General features: G+C 49.2%; 1 protein-coding gene across 1 annotated transcript in view; it reads left to right on the top strand.

Annotated features, from left to right (window-relative positions):
• The window catches only part of Taf4 (TATA-box binding protein associated factor 4), a 68687-nt gene that overhangs the window by 30800 nt on the left and 15677 nt on the right, over positions 1–22210 (top strand). Inside the window, exons 2-9 of the mRNA XM_042699544.1 lie at positions 9329–9495; positions 10689–10808; positions 13176–13295; positions 14000–14122; positions 15956–16045; positions 16798–17032; positions 19567–19725; positions 20339–20453. Coding sequence (XP_042555478.1) covers positions 9329–9495; positions 10689–10808; positions 13176–13295; positions 14000–14122; positions 15956–16045; positions 16798–17032; positions 19567–19725; positions 20339–20453 — 1129 coding nt within the window. The remainder of the gene's footprint in view (positions 1–9328; positions 9496–10688; positions 10809–13175; positions 13296–13999; positions 14123–15955; positions 16046–16797; positions 17033–19566; positions 19726–20338; positions 20454–22210) is intronic.

The following is a 22210-nucleotide window of genomic DNA, read 5'->3' as shown; positions in this document are numbered from 1 at the left end:
GGCCATTGTGGGCAAAAGTTAGTGTGACCCTATCTTAACCAGAAAGCTGGGCCCGGGTGGCATGTGTTTGTGATCCCATCTAAGTGGGAAGTGGTAGTTAGCAGGAACACCCTCCAGACTGGCCTAGGCAAAAACATGAGACCTTACCTGAAACCTAAGGAAAGCAAAAAAGGGTTGGCTGACACCATTTGCTTATCCCCTGTGCACCCTGTGCCCACTCCATTGCCAGTGGTTGATGGATAATAGAAATAATTTAGGGTTCTCTAGCCTGGTAGATAAAGATTGTCATCTCATTTTCTTTGCTTGCTAGTGAGTTTTGAGCACTATTGCTGTTTGGCCCTTTGAATTTCTTTTGTGAATCACCTGGAACATTTTTGGCCAGGTCTTTTTTGTTTGTTTGTTTGTGTTTGTCAGTATTGGGGTTGGAAGTCAGAGATATCTGATTGTTAGACAGGTACTCCTTCCATTTACTTTTAGTTATTTTTTTAGTGGGGTCTTCATTTTATGCCTTTATTGGCCTGGACTGTGATCCTCCTATTTATATTTCTTGTGTAGCTGAAATAACAGGTATGCAGCACCACACTTAACTTTTTATTGGTTGAGTTGGAGTCTGACTGACTTTTTTCCAGGGCTGGTCTCAAAATGAGATCTTCCTCCAGTCTTCTAATCTTTGCTTCTAGAGTAGCTAGAATTGTAGCTAGCTTCTATGCCTGACCTTGGCCAGCTTAAAAGAAGAAAATTAAGACTATTATGATTATTGGCAACTTGATGAAGTTTTTTTTTTTTTGGTCCCGTCTTGGGGCTTGAACTCTGGGCCTGGGCGCTGTCCCTCAGCTCTTTAGCTGAAGGCTAGCGCTCTACCACTTGAGCCACAGCGCCACTTCCGGCTTTTTTCTTTTTGCTTATGTGGTGCTGAGGAATCAAACCCAGAGCCTCAGGCATGCAAGGCAAGCGCTCTACCACTGAGCCACCTTCCCAGCCCCTAAAGTTTTTTTTTGTTTTTTAGCAAAATTCTGTTTTTCAAAAATTACTCTAGCTGGGCTGTGGTGTTTCATAAAATGTAAACTTACTCAGAGGGCTGAAATTTGAGGATCACTATCTGAAGCTAGCCAGGACAGGAAAGTGTGAGACTCTAGTCTCCACTAGACTACTCAGAAAAAGCTGGAAGTAGTGATGTGGCTCAAGTGGTGGTAGAGTGCTGACCTTGAGCAAAAGAAACTCAGGGACAGTATCCAGGCCCTTACTTCCAGCCCCAGGACTGTCCCCCCTCCTTCCCCTCCCCAAAATGTTACTCTTGAGTTGTTTGCCGATGGCTCACCTGTAATCCTAGCTACTCAGGAGGCTGAGACTTGAAGAGTGTGGTTCAGAGCCAGCCTGGGCAGGAAAGTCCAGAAGACTTAACTCTAATTAATCACCAAAAAGCTGGAAGTAGAGCTGTGGCTTCAGTGCTAGAGCAGTAACTTTGAGAAAAAAAGCTCAGGAACAGAGCCCAGGCCCTGTGTCCAAACCCCAGGCCTAGCACCAAAAAATAAACAAAAAACCAACCCCAAACTGAAAATGGACTTCTATCTTACTCTGTATACAAATCAACTTTAAATGAATCAGAGAACCTAGATAAGACCTGAAATTTTAATTCTCTTACCAGAAAAACATAAGTAAAACTCTGGAGGTCTTTGGCAGGAATAATAATAATAATATTTATGTTGGTCGTGGGGCTTGCCTGGGCACTGTCCCCTGTGCTTTTCTGCTCGAGGCAAGCACTCTACCACTTTGAGCCATAGCTCCACTTCTAGTTTTCTGGTGGTTAATTAGAGGTAAGCCTCTCCTGGGCTTTCCTGCCTAGGCTGGCTTCGAATTGTGAGCCTCAGATCTCAGCCTCCTGAGTAGCTAGGATTACAGGTGTAAGCTACCAGCATCTAGCTTGACAGGGCTAATTATTTTCTGAAAAAGACTCCAATTGTCCAGAAAACAAGAATAAAAATTGACACACTGTGACTATATCAAATTAAAAGATTTATGCACGAGCAAAATAAATAATTACCAAACCAAGAGATAACTAATGGAATTCTTTGTCATCTATTCAGCTGATAAAGTATTAATATTTAGAATACAAAAAGATAAAAAATTAAATAGTAAAAGAACAAATAATTAGTTAACAATGGGGAACCTAACTGAACAGGCAGTTCTCAGAAGTAGCATGGTTAAATGTTTTTGTTTTTTTGGTCCGATCGTGGGGCCTGAACTCTGGGCCTGGGTGCTGTCCCTCAGCCCTTCAGCTCAAGGCTAGCACTCTACCACTTGAGCCACAGTGCCACTTCCGGCTTTTTTCTTTCTGCTTATGTATTGCTGAGGAATCGAACCCAGGGCCTCATGCATGCAAGGCAAGCGCTCTACCACTGAGCCACCTTCCCAGCCCAGCATGGTTAATTGTTAAAAGAAGAAAGGTTCTGTGTCCTTAGCCATAAAAGAACTGCAAGTCAAAATCATTCTAAGATTTCTGTCTCCTGCAGGTAGTTCCCAGTTTCCCCAGCACCATTTGTTGAAAAGGCTCTCTTGTTCTCCAGTTTATGTTTTTGATTCCTTTGTTGAAAATTAGATGGCTGTAGCTATGTGGCTTTATTCTGGGGTCTTCTGTACATTATGTCTGTTTTTGTGCTGTTTCCATGCTGTTTTTTTTATTGTGGCTCTGTAGTATAATTTGAAGTCTGGTATTAAGATACCTCCAGTGGTGATCTTTTTATTTAGGATTGCTTTTGCTGTTCAGAATCTTGTATGTTCCCTTTCACATTTTTGGATTATTTTTGTATTTCTGTGAAGAATGATATTGGGATACTGTATTGAATCTGTAGATTATTTTTGGCAGTGTATCTATCCATCTTCACAGTATTCTGCCAGTCCAGAAACATGGGATATATTTCCAAATACTGGTGTCTTCAGTTTCTTTTATCAAGATTTATAGTTTTCATTGTAGAAATCTTTCACTTCCTCAGATAAGTTAATATGCAGTTTTCTTTTAATACTGTTTTTGAGGATATCACGAATAGGATTATTTTTCTGACTTCTTTCTCAGCCTGTTATTACTACTACTACTACTACTACTATTACTACTACTACTACTACTACTACTACTACTAGTGCTGCTGCTGCTGCTGCTGCTGCTGCTGCTACTGCTGCTGCTACTACTACTACTACTACTACTACTTTTGGTGATTGTGGGGTTTGAAGTCAGGGCCTAGGCTCCATCCCTGAGCTCTTGCTCAAGGCTAGTGCTCTACCCCTTTGAGCCACAGCTTCACTTCCCATTTTCTGGTGGTTAATTGGAGATGAATTCACAGACTTTCCTACGCAGGTTGGCTTTGAATTGCAATCCTCAGATCTCAGCCTTCAGAATAGCTAGGATTACAGGCGTGAGCCATCAGTGCCTGGCTGAGTGTTCATTATTGATATGTAAAAATCTAATTTTTGAAAATCGATTTTATATCCAAGAGGAGATTTGAGGATGCAGCACACATGTACTCTAGAAATGAGAAGTGTGATAGTTAATGTATCCAGTATAGATGATAGGAAGGAGAGCTGGTGAGCTAGAGGCCAGAGCTGGGCAAATACCCTGAGGGAGAGTAGGTGTACAGGGACGGGTGGGCCTCATCCCACGGCCAGCTTTGTAGAGAGGTCCTTCCAGGTCTGTCCAAGGGGTGAGGCCCTGGCCCAAGGTGCCCAGGTGTGAGTGGGTCCCTAATCTCTTTTGGAACTGTAACTATGCTTTGTGCTGCTTCTGAGCTGAGCTTGGTGTCTAGCTGTCAGTGGGAGCCCATCTGCTGTTTTGCCCAGCCCTTCCAGCTTTCCACAGGGTTAGGCACTCCTATTCGTAACTTAAGAGGGAAAAAGGTTGTTCACTGCCCACTAGAGGAAGGAATGCCAGGTGTGGTTGAGTCAGTTCTAACAGTACTCTGTTCGCACCAGCCAGAGCAGGTCCAGGTGGGGGCCAGGCTAGCGTGAGACAGGAAGGTTGGTGGCCTGAGCCAGCGTCTCTGCTGGTGTCTGCCAAAGGGTCTCTGAGAAGCTGTGAGCAGCCCAGCATGGCTCCTCTCCTATGTCCACAGCTTTGCGTCAGACACAGGACTTGGGAGGTGTTCCTCAGCACGGCTCTAATCCCAAAGGATTTGCCTTTGTGCCCTTGTCTTGACAGACTCAGCGCAGTCTGAATGACAGTTTTGTTGACAGAGGACATGCACCTAGGACCTCTGCATAGGCAAAGAGACAGTCTAGTCTTGGTTTCATGACACTGGGCATTGCCATCACAGCCCGAGGGTTGTCCCTTCCTGGGCTGGTTGCCTTGGCAGTGCACAAGAGTGTGTGCCCTGAAGAGCCGTGGACAGGGATGACCAGAGAGCCCTTGTGGAACAGTCAGGGAGGAGCCCTTGGGCCCTGGTCCGGAGCCAGCTTCCATGGGTACTTAGTGGTGCTTGCTGAGCGCCTATCCCAAGAGGTGATTCCCACCCTGGACACACTTTCTCCCGTGGTTGTTCAGCTTCACATCCTTGATGTTATTCTGTCTTGAGTGTGGTTAGTGTTGATGATTGAAGGCATCAGAAAAGTCATAAGGAGCAGGACAGGTTTTCTGGAGCTCCAGTTTTTCAGGGAGGGTAGGATCTGTTCTTTCCCTCTCTCTCCCTCTCTCCACTGTCCTTGAGCTTTTTGCTCAAGACTAGTGTTGTACTACTTGAGCCTCAGCTCCACTTCCACTTTTTGGTGGTTAATGAACTTTATTTCTGCCTGGGCTGGCTTCTAACTGCAACCCTTAGCTCTCAGCCTCCTGAGTAGTCAGGATTACAAGCATGCGCCATCAGCGCTTGGATGACAGCGCTTGAAGGATGTTTGATGACTTGGAAAGTGTTTGTAAGAAGTGCAAGGAGACAGTGCAGTACTATGTCAGGCGAGCCACCTATTTTGTGTTCTGTTTTGTTTGGGACCTGTGTGCCTGGCACGTGTACAGGATAGCCAGGGGTTTCCCAGGAGGTTTCATCCTCCTTACGCCTTCTCTGTGCGTGGTCAGTTTTCCATGAAGAAACACTTAGTTCTTTATGAGAAAGATCCTGCGATGATTAGAAAGGAAGCCTCTATCTAGATGCAGGATTCACTGTGCACACTGACTGAGCGTGGCTGCCGACCTCACTGTTGCCCGCCCTCCCAGTCCTGTCGGCTTCAGATTCCTGGAGTAGCTCTTACAATGAGCTCTTCTAGTGGGAGCTGAGGGCAAGTATTCAGAGTGACTCTTTTTGGGTGACAGAACCCCCTTTTCTATTGATATGGAGTCCTTGTGTGTATATTGCAGCGGGAGGGACAAGGTTAAGGATCTCATTCATACACACGTGGTGGCTCTCCTCTGGCACCTCTGGATGGATCCCCTGTGGGATTAATGGTATCAAACCGTGGAGCTTACCTGGCTAGTGGTTCTGCTTGGCCTGTCCTTCCCCAGCAGCTCCTAGATGTGGATGTGTTCAGAGGAGGTGCTGGCCAGTAAGCTGCTATCAGACCAGCAGCTTACTTTTCATGAACTCTTTTATTTTTTGGCTGGTCCTGGGACTTGAACTCTGGGCCTGGGCACTGTCCCCGAGCTTTTGCTCAAGGTGAGTGCTTGAGCCTCAGCGCCACTTCTGGCTTTTTTGAGGAGTTTATTGGAGATAAGAGTCTCAGGGAGTTTCCTGCTTGGGCTGGCTTTGAACCACCATCCTTAGATCTGTCTCTTGAGTAGCTAGGATTACAGGCACGAGCCACGGGTGCCCAGCTAATATATTTAAATCTTTTTTTCTTCTGTTTTTTCATGGACCTTTATCCTCAGCTGGTCTGTATTTCAGGCTGCTCTGCTCTTTGCTGTGAGGGTGCTGCCGTTGCTCCTCTGCTGGTGACCCCGCGGCTCTCACAGTCTCCTCGGCGGCAGTGAGAATGATTGTATGCAGTAACCAATGAGTGATGGCACACTGTAGCCATGGAAACCAAAGGCAGCACCTATAGGCACCCTTTGTTTGAGGCAAACTTGGGTTTATTTACAGGGGGATGCGGCCAATTTCCTATGAATATCAGCTGTATCCATTCAGCCACTGGAGTTTATTTGTTTGTTTGTTTGCTTATTTATTTGGTTGATTGTAGGGCTTGTACTTGGGGACTGAGTTTTTCTGCTCAAGGCTAGCACTCTACCACTTTGAGCCACATCTCCACTTCTGGTTTTCTGGTGGTAAACTGGCAATAAGAGTCTCATAGACTTTTCTACCCAAGCTGGCTTCAAACTGTGATCCTTAGCTCTCAGCCTCCTGAGTAGCTAGGATTACAGGTGTGAGGCACTGGAGCCCGGGTGTTTATTTTTTAAATCTTTACTTTTGGAAGTGCTGAGGTCAGGCCTTGCGTTTACGTGTGCTAGGCCGGCACTGTGCTGTGTCAGACACTCTCAGCCCAGGGGTTCACGCACACATACGTGTGTCTGTTGCCTCTTTATTCAGTTTTATCTGCCATTCTCTTGATTTTCTCTTTCCCAGCTGAAGTCCTTTCCCCCTTTTCTTGGTGGTACAGAGGTTTGAATTTAGGATGTTGTGCTTGTTGGCACAGCATCTACTACTAGAGCCTTTCCACCGGTCTCTTTACAAAATTGGTTATTTTCCAGATGGGGTCTCGTGCTATGCTTGGGTCATCCTGCTTGCGCTTCCCTGTGTCTGGGCTGACGGTGGGCACCATATACCTCTCCCAGCCATTGCTCATGATGGAGTCTTGTGAACTTTTTCTTTCTTTCTTTTTTTTTTAAATCCCAGGCCTGCCTTGAACTATCATCTGCAGATCTCTGCCTTCCAAATAGTTAGGATTCCAGGCTTGACAATTGCCCTCTGAACCCACTTGAAGATTTTTTTTTTCCTTGCCAATCTTGGGCCTTGAACTCTCTGGGTCTGTCCTGTCACAAAGTGAGCGCTTTACCACTTGAGCTGCAGCACCATTCCCATTTTTTCAGTGGTTAATTGGAGACAAGAGTCTCATAGACTTTCCTGCCTGGGCTGGCTTCAGTCCACGAGCCTCAGATCTCAGCCTCCTGAGTAGCTGGGATGACAGGCATGAGCCACTGGCACCTGGCAGTTGAAGTTGAAGAGGTTGAGGTACTTTCTTAAAGTCACCTGGCTACTTTTTTTTTTTTTTTTTTGTGGCTGATCCTGGGGCTTGAATTCAGGGACTAGATCCTGTCTCTGAGCTGCTTTTGCTCAAGACTAGTGCTCTACCACTCGAGCCACAGCACCATTTTCAGCTTTTTTTTTTTTTTTTTAATTTATTAGAGATAAGAGTCTCTTGGATTTTCCTGCCTGGGCTGGTGTGGAACCTTGATCATCAGATCTCAGTGAGGATTATAGGCATGAGCCACCAGCACCTGGCTATTTCATGCATATTTAAAACTATTCTTTTAAGTTTGTGTGGATGTAATTTTTTAAGGAAAAAGATTTGTAGTAATTACAGTATATTAATGAATGGCCTGATTAGATTCTGAGCTGGGGTTCAAGCCATAGGTGCAGCGTTACTATTTTTCAGTTTTTATTTTTTAATGGTATGATGGCTTTTGAGAGATCTCAGAGCCCAATAGCATCAAATCCCCTTTTAGAACTCTGGTTGACAGCTCTAACTTGTTCTTCCAGGGAAAGCCCAGGGTCTGCTTGATATGAAGACTTTGCCACTTTTCCTGGAGGGGTGGAGATGAGGTGGGGCTGTGGTGGCTTCCAGGTGGCCATCCTCCTCCTGGATCTGGCTGCTTTTCTATCCATGCTGGCTGACAGGCGTGGGCCATCCACCGAGGATGTCTGAGCTCTTACATAGCTTCAGCAGGGACCGGGACCCATCATGGGTCCCTCCCTGCCTCCCTCCCTGCCTCCCTCCTTGCCTCCCTCCAGCAGTGGGTAAAACAGGGCTTCAATTCAGTATATCAGTTTATGAGTATAGTGCATTTTGGTTGATATCACCCCTTCCATCATCCAACCCCACTTATCCTCTCAAGTTACTATTTGTCTCACTATTTCTAGTGGTATTTGTGATATAATTGGTGGTTGGACTTTGAAGCTGAAATTAATACCAAACCTTACTGGTAGGATTTGCTTTCCTAAGATTTAACTCCAGGATGGGTTCGGTGGCTCATACCTGTAATCCTAGGTACTTGAGGGGCCAGGATTGGGAGGATTGCAGTTTGAGAACAGACCAATAAATGGTGAGAGCCAGGTGCTGGTGGCCCATATGTCTAATCTCAGCTGTTCAGGAGGCCTAGATCTGAGGATCACAGTTCAAGGCCAGCCTGAGACTCGTATCTCCAGTTAAACACCAGAAAATCAGAAGTGGAGCTGTGGCTTAAAGTGGTAGAGTACCAGCCTTGATTTTGTAAAAAGAGCTCAGGGACAACATTCAGGCCTTGAGTTCAAACCCCATGACCAACCGGAAAAAAAGTGAGATCCTGGTGCATACACAGTGGTGCACCACTGTCACTCCAGCTGTGTGCAAACAGGATTGTGGCCCAGGCTCTCTGGATGAACTATGAGACCCAATATGGAAAAATAAAGCCAAAAGGGCTGAGGGCAAGGCCTTGACTTCAAACCTCAGTACTGGAAAGAAAAAAAAAATAGTTCAAGAACCTTGAAGGAGTAAGAAGTTTTCGCAGTCTCAGTTGCTGCCACATCATGCCCCTGTGTTGTGGGCATCCTGGTCTCCTGTAGGACCCTACTGCCTGAACCTCATCAAAGGGGGTTCCGTGAGCAGCAGCTGCCTATGTGGTCTTCTGTTTGTTCCGGACATCCAGGCCCTAAGCTGGGGAAGCTTGTGTGTGTGCCATAGACGGGGTTGTGTTCTGCAGGCAGAGACAGGGGCAGGGCCCCGGTACTGCAGGCATTCTTGAGTGCTTCTGACAGACAGATGGCATGGTGAGAGTGCCGGCTAGCAGCAGTAACAGATGCTGGATGCCGAGGGACACCTGCTGGTGGCTCTGCAAACTTGGTGAGCTGAAGATGGCAGTGCAGTGGGCCGGAGGCGGTGGAGTTGAATGTCTGTGGGCTGCGTGCGTGCACAGGTTTCCAGGTCCATAATGTGGGTGTCTGGTGTGGCCTGTGGCATGCGGTGGAAGCCTTGCTTTGCTGCCTGGTTTGTGTGAGGAAGTCCGTGACTGTAGGCCAGCTGGCTCTCTGACAACCCTTGCCGTGTTCATCCAGTGTCCCCTTCTCCCCAGCAGCCTCTCCTGTGTGTTCCTCCGTGGCAGCAGGCCCCCAGGCGGGCCCTCCCTGAGTGGGAGTGTTTCCTGACACCAGGTCTTCTTTGTCTCCAGGGATGGTCCTCGTGCGGAGTGAGAATGGGCAGCTGTTAATGATCCCTCAGCAGGCCCTGGCTCAGATGCAGGCTCAGGCCCATGCCCAGGCCCAGCCACAGAGCACCATGGCTCCGCGCCCTGCCACTCCCACAAGTGCCCCTCCTGTCCAGATATCCACCGTACAGGTGAGTGCACACAGGTGCCAGTGGAGGGCTGTGTATCACGAACTCCTCCTGGCTACCAGCCGGCAGGGCCTCGGACAGGGCTGGTTTCTATCTGCCTCCTGGCCAGGACCACAACTCTTGGAGGAGTGAGTGCTTGTAGCCAGTTCAGCTCCTGGCTGAGTGGCCAGCTGCTCCAGGTGAATACTGGCCTTTGCCTCAGTTTCCTCTTCTAAAACATGCAGTTCATTCTAGTGCGTTGCTCATGGTTCTGTCAACATGTGACGTACTGAAGTCATTGAGCAGAGCAAAAGCATGCAGGTGTCAGCTCTTGTTAGGCAGCACTAGAATGTCACAGGCTGTCCTGCTTCCCATATTGCATCCTGACCTTGAGCTCATGGGAGGATGGACTTCCCTGCTGAGGACCATGTGGTACCCTGTCCAGCACCATGACTTCCTTGTCTACAACACATGTGGCAGGTGCTGTTCTGAGGTTGGCTATGTGTGGGCCACAAAGGAGAAGTCAGGAAGGAGGGGTCTTGAGGTCCCACCTCTGTCCCATATTTGGGTATGTGTGTGCTGGAGGCAGACACACCCATGTGGAATAGCAGCTTCAGTATTTGGAAGGTCTGCCTCCCTGTCCTCAGTGAGAAGCAGCCGAGCAGCGTTGGAGATCTGTTACTGTCGGCAGCCTCCTCGGACAGCCTTCTTTCCTTTGGCTGACGCAGGTGCCCCACTGTCTTAGTCAGCACCTCCCCTCCCCTTCCACAGCCTCCAGGGCCCAGGGAATCTTGACCCACTTCAGGGCACTCAAGACAGTTGTGCAATCTAATTTGCCCACATCCACTTGCTTTGAAATCACAGTTTAGGGGACTGCGAGTATGTCTCAGTGGTAGAGTGTCTGCCTAGCAAGCATAAAGCCCTGAGTTCAAGCCCCAGTACTGCCACCTCCCCTAAAAAAGGATCATATTTTATAAATGTTGTGGAAGAAGTGTAATGATGATTTTAGGATGAAATTTTAGATGAAAAGAGTTAGATCATATGTTTTTTACTTTGGTAAGAACGCTGGGCTGGCTTTCTCAGGAGCTGTAACCTGTGGGCCTACCTGAGGGCGCCAGTTACACATTTAAGGATTCATCTTTGTATATGGTGGGAGGGGGTTACTGTTGTTCTAGCTCATGTGAAACGATTAACCCTAATCCTAACTTATTTCTTAGGCTCCTGGGACACCTATTATTGCACGGCAGGTGACCCCAACTACCATAATTAAGCAAGTGTCTCAGGCTCAGACAACGGTACAGCCCACTACAACCCTGCAACGCTCCCCGGGGGTTCAGGTAAGAGGCAGCACCATTCAGCGAAGGGACTCCGGTGGATCAGTGTGCTTTTCCTTTGAGTTGTGACGTTGGACGCCATGTTGTTTGAGGAGAGTGGCTATTCATAAAGAGAGTTATTTTTTCTCCTCATCACAGACTTTCCTAGGCATATATTCTGCTCATGACGATAGTATGTTTCTGGAAATGGACCCTAATGGGCTGGTTGGTTTTTTAAAAAAATTTTTTGTTTTAAATAGTTGTACAAAGTTTTGATTCTGTAAGTCAGATTATGAGTACACTGCATTTTGATCAATGTCACCCCTTCCGTTTTTCTCCGCTGTCTTTGCCAGTAAATTGTTTGTAATGTAGTGTTTGAGATGTCAGTGGGAAGAGGCTCCTGCCGGTGCCCATCTCTCTTGAAGCACAGCCTGTGCAGCCCAGGAAAGGGCTTCGGCTGGCTCCGCTATTACAGTAAGGACATAGGGCTCTACGACGGGGAGATGCTCCTAGTTAGAGGAGACACATCTGATTGGAGGAGAACACAGCTGGTTAGGAAGATATACATGTTTAGGGGAGACACCTGGCCCAGGGTGTATGTGGGAGCGGCAGAAACACAGCAGCCCATCTTTTCCTGGTTTCCTGGTGTTGTGAGCTTGTGAGCACTCATGCTGTTGAGAGCGCCCTCTGTGTTGGTCCTGTGTGCAGTGCCTACTTACCTGTGCTCCCCACGACGGAGCTGGGTAGTGGAGGGCCCTCCCTGGCTATCCTGCACTTGGGCTGTCTTCTCTCTGGAACATGACTTAACTTCCTTTTTGTGGCTGAGGGTGCCGTTCCATCACAGGCAGCTGAGAGCCAGTGAGATCTGTGCATACCAGGAGCAGGGGTCCAGAGGTGCAGAGCTCTTGAAAAGAGCTCCTGGCCCCCTTCATCTCAGAGACAGCCTTTTTCTGAGAAGGTAGTGACGCTCCTAGACAGGTTCACGCACTGGAGTTAGTGGAAACGTTTGTACTGACGTAGATAGATGACTTATTTACACTAGGTGCAATGTGCATCATAGGGTGAAGTTTGAGGTGAAAGAAACTATCTCCAAAGGCGAGAAGGGTCCAAGTCACAGCCAGCTTTGCCCTGCTCCTGAGCCAGCCCTCAGTTTACGGTTTCACATTCTCATCACTTGGAGTTTTATTTGTTGGTTTCTAGGATGAGGATCATACTTGTTAAAGGGGAAGAGTACAGCCTTTTGGAGGAGCTCATCACTTCCTCTAACCCTTGATCACAGCTGGCCCGGAAGTGGATCGGTTCAGGTGCCAGAATGAGATTCCCTCCCTGCCTTGGGAGCACTCCAAGGACTGGGTTGGCAGAGAAATTGGCCTGGTCTGACTCTAGAGTTGAATTCAGGATCATATTGCCCCCTACCTTCAGAAGCTGGAAAAAGCAGTGGTTAAATCATTGGATGGAGAATGGACTGAGTTGAAAAAGTTCATAAATATTTGCATTCATGTAAAATATAAATTGTAGGAATTTGACTGAGGGACAGTGGTTTGAATTGCTCCGGTTGTGTGAAGACTGGCTGCCTGTTTGGCTTGCAAATGTCCCTTTGTCAGGCCCAGTGTGACTGGTGGGCTGTTAAGCATTGCCTTTGTGGAGTACGGGAAGGTGGGATAGTGGAGAGTGGGGCAAGGGCTGGGAGGACCCTGCCTTCATCCTGTGCCGCCCACAGAGCCACTGAGTGTCTTAGTCATTGGCTGTTGTTGCTTTGCCTGCTGTGTGTGAACAGGTTGAAGGGTTTTCAGGGCAGCAAGTCTCCTTTGCCTTAATTTCTGAGAGATGGGAGTCGTTTTCATTTTCGAGATAATTTACACATGTATAGTTTGCTTAGAAATGCAAATTCTTTTTCCAGTGACTATGTTTGTATCATTTTTGTTTTGTTTTGGTCATCTTTTTGTCAGTCATGGGGCTTGAACTCAGGGCGCCATCCTTGAGCTCTTTTGCTCAAGGCTAGCATTCTACTATGTTGAGCCACAGCTCTACTTCAGTTTTCTGGTGGTTAATTGGAAATAAGAGTCTCCTGGACTTTCTTCCCAGGCTGGCTTTGAACTGCAATCCTCAGATCTCAGCCTTCAGAGTAGCTAGGATGACAGACATGAGCTGTCAGTGCCTGACTCATATTGGTTTTAATTACAGGCGCCAGAGCTGACTCTTTAGGTGCCCAGTACTGGGGCAGAGTGCAGGTCTGCTGTGATAGGGGTGCCTTGGCACCCCAGTGGTCAGCTGGCTGCCCTGGGGCTGGCTGGAGCCATAGCTTTTAGGGCTTCTTTGCCTCTACAGGAAGTGTTTTCTTTGCACTGTGGGGCCTCACATACATTCATCTCCCATTTTGCTCTCTTGTAGCCTCAGCTTGTTCTGGGTGGCTCTGCCCAGACAGCCTCTCTTGGGACAGCAACAGCTGTTCAAACAGGAACACCTCAGCGAACGGTCCCAGGGGCCACCACCACCTCCACAGCTGCCACGGTAAGAGCCATTTCTCTCAGTACCCCAGGGACAGCCAGGCCTGTTGTTCATTAGTCAGAAAACAGCTCTGTGAAATTATCAGGTCCTCTTCTGTCCCAGACTGCTGCCTGGTGTACAGGGGCTTGAGCACAGGTTGGAGCCCAGGTGTCTTGCTCAGCCACCGAGGTGGCAGAGCTTGGGACTCTGGGCCCCCTCATCCCACTTCCATGGAATAGTGTCTGAGGTCGGGGGCCTGAGAAGGCGCAGCAGGGAACAGCCCAGGTTGTCTGCAGATGGTGGGCAGTGGGCAGTTATTTCTGTTTACATTTCTACTTCTCTTTTGACCTAATAAGTCTTCAGGCGAATTGAGCTCATGCTTTGTAACTTTGTTCTTCATGTTTCGTTGCTAAGTATTTTCCACCATATTTAGATGCTATGTCATGATTTTCTTCCTTTAGTAAGGTATCACTTTCTTTGCATGGTCCCCAGCATACGAACTGCATCTTTGTGGACTCATCTTTTCACACCCAGGGCCATTCTCTGAGTTGCATTCCAAAAAGGGGAGTTACTGGGCTGAGGGGGATGCAGACTCGGTTCGCGTCGAGCAGCCTGCACGAGAGGTGGTGTTTTCCCGAAAGAAAGTACATTGGGCTTCTCAGCCAGACTAGGGTAAAAAAATCTCCCATAACTTTTTTACTTGGATATTTTTTTTTATTTTAATCTAGGAAACTATGGAAAACGTGAAGAAATGTAAAAATTTTCTATCTACGTTAATAAAACTGGCCTCATCTGGTAAACAGTCTACAGAGACAGCAGCTAATGTGAAAGAACTAGTGCAGAATTTACTGGTAAGCAACTGATACGAAATTCCCTTTGTCTCACAGTTGGAATGTCGCGTGTTCATCTGTTGGGAGTGCAGCCCCCTGCAGGACCCTCATTTCTGAGGTCTGGGGGCCTTGATGTAGCCTGTTGTGTGGAGGGCCAGCGCCCCAGTAGTTTTCTGCTGCATATATAGCTGCTTGTACAGTCGAGCTTTCTAGCATCGGAAAGGATGCTGTGGAGACAGCATCACAGGACACTTAAAAAGCACGTTAAGCATGTGGATGTTCTCTTCCCTTCCCCGTTTGTTACCTCTTGCTCCCCTGGAACAGGGGAGGTGGGGAAGTACCAGGGATAGTAGGGATTTGGAACTAGGCCTCGTACTTACTAGTTAGGAGCTCTGTCACTTCAGCCATACCCCGGACCCCCTCCTTTTTTTTTTATTTTGTTTTTTTTTTTTTGTTGTTGTTTTTGGGTCCGGTCGTAGGGCCTGAACTCTGGGCCTGGGCGCTGTCCCTCAGCTCTTCAGCTCAAGGCTAATGCTCTACCACTTGAGCCACAGCACCACTTCCGGCTTTTTTCTTTTTGCTTATGTGGTGCTGAGGAATCGAACCCAGGGCCTCAGGCATGCAAGGCAAGCGCTCTACCACTGAGCCATCTTCCCAGCCCCTCCTTTTTTTTTTTTTAAACCAGTCTTGGGGCTTGATCTCAGAACCAGGTGCTGTCCCCGAACTTCTCTGCTCAAGGCTAGCACTCTACCATTTGAGCCACACTACCACTTTTGGCTTTTCCTGAGTAGTTTATTGGAGATAAGAGCCTCACGGATTTTCCTGCCCAGGTTGGCTTTGAACCACAATCCTCTAATCTCGGCCACTTGAGTAGCTAGGATTATAGGTGTGAGCCATCAGTGCCCGACGCCCTAGCCCTTTTTTTTACTTTTCAGTTTAGGGTCTTCTTCTTAGTGGAGGCCAGCCTTGGACCAAGATCCTCGCAATCTCTCTAAAGTAGCTGTGACTGTAGGTGTGAGCCAGGAGTCTGTAATCCTTCCAGCCCTGTGTTCCACTTTGGACCCTGAGGCATGGCTGTGCCCTCTGCAGGGCCCACCGTGAGTGGACCTTCCTCACAGAACTGAAGTGGCAAGTTGACCACCTTCGCACACCCTTCTCCTTAACCCACAAGTTCCATGCCCCAGATTTCTGTTCCTGCACAGCCCTTTGCTCCTCTTCCTCCTGCCGTGTGGTCTATCTCTGGTCAGCCCTGGGCAGGTGCTGCAGTCACCTGCAGCCACTGTCCCTGCCTTCCTGCAGGGCGGCTTGCCCACACCTCTGCGTGCCTCTCAGGGCCAGTCCAACCGAAAGCACTGCCTGTCTTGTCTCGCTCGACTTTCCAGCAATGTATCAGACTTTTTTAAGTTTCTAGAGCAGAATGGCTTATAGGTGCTCAAGTTTCCCTTCAGGTGCTGTGCAGATGTGAGTTTAGATTCCAGCCACTCCCAACAGCTGCCCTGACTAGGTTGATGCTGCCCTTTTTCCTATGCATCCAGGGCTGAGTTTGACAGTGAACTTACTCTGAGTGCCTGTTGCTCTTACCATGGCGCCTGGTATTAAAGAGGTTCCTTCTGAGTCCTAAGTGACAACATGCAATATGGAAGAAACTTGCAGAAGGTAGAGATGTAGACAGGTAACCTGGCTAGCTGAAGGCTGGCTATACAGTAGTATCCTGGAGTCTGTCTGTTATTGCAGTGTTGCACCATGCTGACTTTCCCTGACTGCTGTCAGGACAGCCAAATGAGAGCACTCCAGTTAGAAATGTGCATGGAGGTGTACTCACTGAAGAATGTCAATGTGGATTTTATTTTTAAGGATGGAAAAATTGAAGCCGAAGATTTTACTAGCAGGTTATACCGAGAACTTAATTCTTCACCTCAACCTTACCTTGTGCCTTTCCTGAAGGTAATTGAAGGGTATACCAGCAGGGCCTCGTCTAGGGGCACAGAAGCTGCCTGCCCGGGGGGAGCCTGTGGTGCTCTGGGACATCATGTCAGGTTTTCTGTTTAGCAGGGGCTTTTCTGTAAAGCTCAGCCCCTGTCTACAGGCCTGGCAGTCCTACTGAATTTGAGGGGTCCCTATGTCCCAGGGGTGTGGGGGGGGAGCTTGCACTAGTAGGGTGGGCCTTCTGGGGTATGTTGGAGTATACCTCAGGTAATCATTGATTATTATTGGTACGTTATAAGACTTAAAAAATACTCATTAAAACTTGTAACTAAGTCTCACAAAGAAAAGTTCTTGGAGACAGTGGGAGAGCTGAATTGTCAGGTAGGTATCACGGATGCTTCCAAGAAGGCACTTCCAGCTGGAAGACATTTTTTCTAAATGGTTACACTCTTGACAGTTATTTTTTGAGTAAGTCATGGGGCTTGAAGCCAGAGTCTGGGTTCTATCCCTCAGCTCTTTTGCTCAAGGCAAGCACTCTACTACTTTTGTGCCGTGGTACACTGGTGCCGGCTTGCTGGTGGTTAATTGGAGATGAGTCTCATGGACCTTTACTGCCCGGGCTGACTTTGAACTGTGATCCTCAGATCTCAGCCTCCTGAGTAGCTAGGATTATAGGCGTGAGCCACCAGCACCTGCCACACTTTAGAATTTCTTAGAAAGGAGAACTAGTGCTCAAGCAGTCCCTGACCCCAGTGTCTGTGTGTTCCCAGAGGAGCTTACCCGCCTTGAGACAGCTGACCCCCGACTCCGCGGCCTTTATCCAGCAGAGCCAGCAGCAGCCGCCACCAGCCTCGCAGGCCACCACCGCACTCACAGCCGTGGTGCTGAGCAGCTCGGTGCAGCGCACAGCCGGGAAGACGGCTGCCTCAGTGACCAGCGCCCTCCAGCCCCCTGTCATCAGCCTCACGCAGCCCACACAGGTTGGCCTTGTCAAGCAGCACTGCCTTTCCAGGGCAGGCCAAAAGCTCCTCCTGGGAAGGAGCTTGGCTGTTGTCTTAAGTAATTGAAGCTGGAGTAGTGGTCAAGGCCTTGTGGTTTTGTATTTGTTTCTCATAGAAGAAAGTGAGCCTGTAGACATGTCACCTCCACAGATGGGTATTCCTAATCTAAGCAAACACAGTGCTGATTTAGCAAGCCTTCTAAGAGGACAGTCTCCAAAAAAAAGAGCAGTGACCCAAATGTAAGAGCTCCTGGCCCTGGGCCAGCTGGGCCAGGCTGGATGGGTCCTCATTTCTGTGGTCTGGGCATTTCTCAGGTATGAGGCTTGGGCTTGTGTATTCATGGTGTGGATTTGGCGTTTGGATTCCTTCATGGAAAGTTAGGTTCTGAACACACTCCTGCCATAGGCCCAACAAATCTAGAAAAGCGGTTATAAAATGTCATGGGTGTTGGGTGGGGTGTAATTCAGTGGTAGAGCACTTGCCTAGCACTGTAAAGAAAAAAAAAAGGCTTTGTTCTTCTAGATGTGGCTTAAAATATGAAATAATGTAGGCCCTGTGGTCAGTCAACTGCGGGCTGTGTTGTATAATGACCCTCAGAAAGGGGGCTAGGCTCTGTCAAGGGAGCCTGCTCATCCATCTTTTTCTTTCTTTCGTTCTTTCTTTCGTTCTTTTGTTCTTTCTTTCATCTATTGTGGGGCTTGAACTCTGGGCCTGGACGCTGCCCCTCAGCTCAAGGTGAGCGCTCTACTGCTTGAGCCACAGTGTCACTTCCAGTTTTCTGGTGATTAATTGGATATCAGAGTCTCACGGACTGGCTTTGAACTGGGATCCTCAGATCTCAGCCTCCTGAGTAGCTAGGATGACAGGTGTGAGCCACTCATGCCCGGCTGGCCTGCTTACCTTGGAGAAAGCTTGCATTTGCTCTGCTTGTTGGCAGTGTGAACACGGCAGAGGGTTGAGGGCAGGAAGAGGGGCAGGGCAGGGCTGAAGGCCCACATTTAAAGGTGGGCTTTCCTATATCCCTCGGACAACATGAGGGATAGGGCCCTCGGCTTTAACATAGTATAGTGTGAGGGGCTGTTATTTACTAACCAATGAGCTAATTTCCCCCTTCTTTTCTTGAAGCTCCTACTAAGTCCTCTTTTGTGAAGTTCTGGCCTCTGGTGTTCAGTTATGTCCATAGCATCATGTTTTCTTCCTTTTTCTTTTTGTATTTGAGGCAAGGTCTTGCTCTGTTAGAGGCTGGGCTGGCTTTCAACTTGCCATGCTCCCGCCTTGTAGGTGGCAGAATGACAGGCATGCACTATCATGCCCAGCTCCTTGAAGAGTTACTGTTGTGTGTGTGTGTGTGTACACACACACACACACACACACACACACACACACACACACACACACACACACACACACACACACAGACACACACACACACACCCTCTGCTTATGTCACTGTATGTAGCCAGCAGGCCAATGGATTGGTGGAAGCTGGATGCATTTCTTGAGTATAAGCCTGCCATGCTTGTTTTTGTCGGCAGTGCTGCATGCCTGAGAGGCAGGCACTCCACCACTTCAGTGACATCCCTTTTTTTTTGTTTTGTTTTTTGTTTTTGGTCATGCTGGTATTTGAACTCGTGTGTGGCACACTTTTTAGTGGCAGGTATACCTGTACCCGGCCAGAGCTGTCTGGAGCTGGCCCTGTGAGTCTCTTGTGATGCAGAGACAACCATGAAGGCAGCATTGCTTTGTTTTGCTTTCTTCCCTGCAGGGCTTCACACCTGTTGGACAAGTACCTGGACACTAGCTACACCTCAGTCTCAGGAAGCAGCTTTGTTAAAGTTAGAAACCTCACTCTAGAACACTAGCCCAGAGGTCTGTGGGAAGGCTCTGTTGGACAGAGCAGCATCCGGTATCAACGTGGGCTGTCTGGGCCCTGCCTCCCGGAGGTGGCCCACAGCACAGGAAGCGGGTGGTACTCCAGCTCGTGGAGCCTGCTATGTGACTGGGGAGACAGGACAGTAGGCTATGCATGCCCTGAAGCCAGGTTCTCAGCCCAGGGCAGTGTGGCCCAGGTCCAGCTCCTGGAGTGGTGAGAGGGAAGTGGCCATAGAGGACAGTAGGGTCAGGCTCAGGGCAGGACTTGGAAATCCACTCTCATGCCAATGTATGTCACCTGGCATTTTAGAAAAGGCTTAGAAGAGGAATTAAACATTTGACCGGTGGCCATCAGGTGACAGTGCCACTCTCCTGACAGAAGAGGAGAGAGGTACTGTACCCCGAGAGGTCTGAGCTCAGCACTGCTGCACTGCTGCCTCAAGATGGGCCTGGTCCTGTGGGCTTGCTGTGCTGGGCTGGGCTGGGCTGTCTCGCCTTGTTCCCGTCCCATGAGGCCCCTTGTGGAACTTTGGCCTGGGCTCTCACCGGGCCAGGTTTCTCCCAAGCCGTGGGGCTGAGGTGCAGAGGTTTCTGGAGATTTTTGTGGGTTGGGGGTGTGGAGACCAGACTCTGGCCCTTGGGGAGAATGCTCATGTGCTCTGCTGGCTCTGCCCCAGGTGATCCAGCAGCCCCCCAAGCCTGGAGCCCTGATCCGGCCCCCGCAGGTGACCTTGACGCAGACGCCCATGGTCGCACTGCGGCAGCCTCACAACCGGATCATGCTCACCACATCTCAGCAGATCCAACTGAACCAGCTGCAGCCAGGTGAGGCCCGGCTCCAGCTACCTGAGGCCGGGGCTGGGCCCAGAGCTGCCTGGCAGTGGGGTGGCGTCTTGTCTTTCTTTATTTTTATGTTCTGTTAATTTATTATTGTGGTAAGTTATGTGTAACAAAACTCACATCTTAATTATACGTTAGTAACTACTAGTATGGCAATAATTAGTCCATTGATATGATTTTAGAAATTGTGTGTGTGGGGGGGGGGGTCTGTGGGTGTGTGGACACTGCTGTTACTTTCTTTTTGATGGGCAGGAGGAGGCAGTGTCATTCATGGCTCAGGCTGGCCCTGAGTTCGTAGGCTTAAGCACTCCTCTGCTGGCCTCCCAAGCACCTGAGCCTGCAGATGTATTCACTTTCTTGGCTCATGTGAGTTTTTTAGTCAGCAGGCATTCCTGTACTTAAAAGTCTGGGGAAATGCAAGATGGTAAGTGCTTAAGAGATGCATTACAAACTTTTAACTGGTTTACAGCTTTTGCAAACTTCGTTGTCTTTAGTTAGGAGGTGGGAGCTTCTCCTTTGAGAGAAGTCCTGGAGCAAGGTAGCAAGGTGGTGGACATCCAGGACCAGCGTCTAGACTCCACATGTTTTTCCTTTGCAGTCCCCGTGGTGAAACCCACCGTGTTACCTGGAACCAAAGCCCTTTCTACTGTCTCGGCACAAGCAGCTGCTGCACAGAAGAACAAGCTCAAGGAGCCTGGGGGAGGTTCGTTTCGGTAAGGACTGGGCGTGTGCACTGCGGGGGCACCGCTCTCGCCTGGCTCGGGTCTTCCTGGACTGAGAGTGCCTGGTGCCCTGCAGCCTCACGACTGCGCTCTGCGCTTTCCGCTGTGCGTGTAGCCGGGAAGGTTGACTTTCAGGCCCACTGTGGCACAAGAGGGGGGTCACAGCACAGCAAACCAAGCTTATCACCCCTCAGAGCACAGTCCTTTCCCAGCTGATGATTTGCCCTCACATCAGGGACCAGGCTGCTTTCATTCAAGACCAACAGCCAGGCAGAGCCTCTTCCAGCGCTCTGAGAGTGGCCTTGCTGTAGGGCCCTACCACTGTAGGACGTTCATGTGGATGGATCTCCCTCCTCCAAGACATTTTCAGGAAGATGGGCAGACATCAGGAGGCAGGGCTCCAGTGGGGTGTGGACGTCTGCCACCTTGAGAGGTGGGCGGGGAGATGGGGTATAGATACGTACCCGAAGCTAAGTCCAGGCTCTTGGGCTCTGTGGCATCTTACTGTTGAGGACAGAACAAAAGCAGAGTGGCCTTAGACTAGGATCAAGGGTAGAGGGTGGGATTAGGGTACAGATGAGAGCCCCAGGCCTCACTCTGCAGAGAGGCTGTGCTCAGGGTTTGTTTTTTAAAAGCCATTTTCCAACACAAGGCCCAAGGTTTCTCTGAGAAGAGGCTGACCGTAGGGCTTGGATGAGCTGAGGCCCCTCAGCCATGTTGGAGCAAGGGGTGGGTAGAGCCACGTCGACCAGCACAGCTCCCTCCCGAGCCTGGGCTGGGCTGTGAAGAAGTGGAGGCTCAGCACTGGGTAGGTGTCAGCCACGGAATGACCTGGAGCCAGCAGGAGGGAGCTGTGGGCACACGACTTCAGAGGGCACACGGGACACCCAAGAGGAGCCACCTGCAGGGGTGGCTTGATGGAGCTCTTGTCATGGGTCCGGCGGGAATGAGGAGGTTCCGTTGGAGTGCGCTGTAACCTGCCAAGTGCCAGGGTCAAAGGATCAAGGAAAGGCTGAGGGACATTCAGTGGAGGGGAGGAAGTGTGCAGGGTTGGCATGTGGACTCTCCTGCTGGGAAAGACGCTTCATGGGAGAGTGGCCACATGTGCAGGTCACTGTGTAGGTGTAGGTGCCCTTGTCCTGGAAGCACAGGCAGGCATTGGGCTTTGGGGAGGGGGCTCATATCAACAACGTGTCTCGTATGTGCTCCCCCCCCCCCCCCCCCCCCCCATGGTACTGGTATTTGCATTCAGGTCCTTTTGCTTGTGCTGTGCCTCTGGGGCCATACCTCAAGGAGAATTCTTTTTTTGGGGGGCTGGGGGAGGGTCAGTTGTGGAGCTTGAACTTTGGGCCTGGCTGCTGTCCCTCAGCTCTTCAGTTCAAGACAAGTGCTCTACCACTTGGGCCACAGCGCCACTTCAGGTTTTCTGGTGGTTTATTGGAGGTAAGAGTCTCATGGACTTTCCTGCCTGGGCTGACTTTGAACCACAATCCTGAGATCTCAGCCTCCTGAGTAGCTAGGATGACAGGCATGAGCCACTGGCACCGGACTAGGGACAGTTCTTTGTGCTAATTTGTCTTTCAGTCTGAGAGTTTGTGATTGTTTTAAATAAGTTTTTTCTTTTGAAGAATTTTTTTATATTATTATAAAGGTGATAGGTGTACAGACGGGTTACAGTTACATGAGTCAGGTAACGCATACATTTCTTTTTTTTTTTTTTTTTTTGGGTCCGGTCGTGGGACCTTAAC

Source organism: Dipodomys spectabilis, unplaced genomic scaffold (assembly GCF_019054845.1).
Source record: "Dipodomys spectabilis isolate Male_0828 unplaced genomic scaffold, ASM1905484v1 ptg000257l, whole genome shotgun sequence".
Classification (NCBI taxonomy): Eukaryota; Metazoa; Chordata; class Mammalia; order Rodentia; family Heteromyidae; genus Dipodomys; species Dipodomys spectabilis.
Note: the sequence above shows the minus strand (reverse complement) of the source record. Positions and strands in the feature narration are given on the sequence as shown.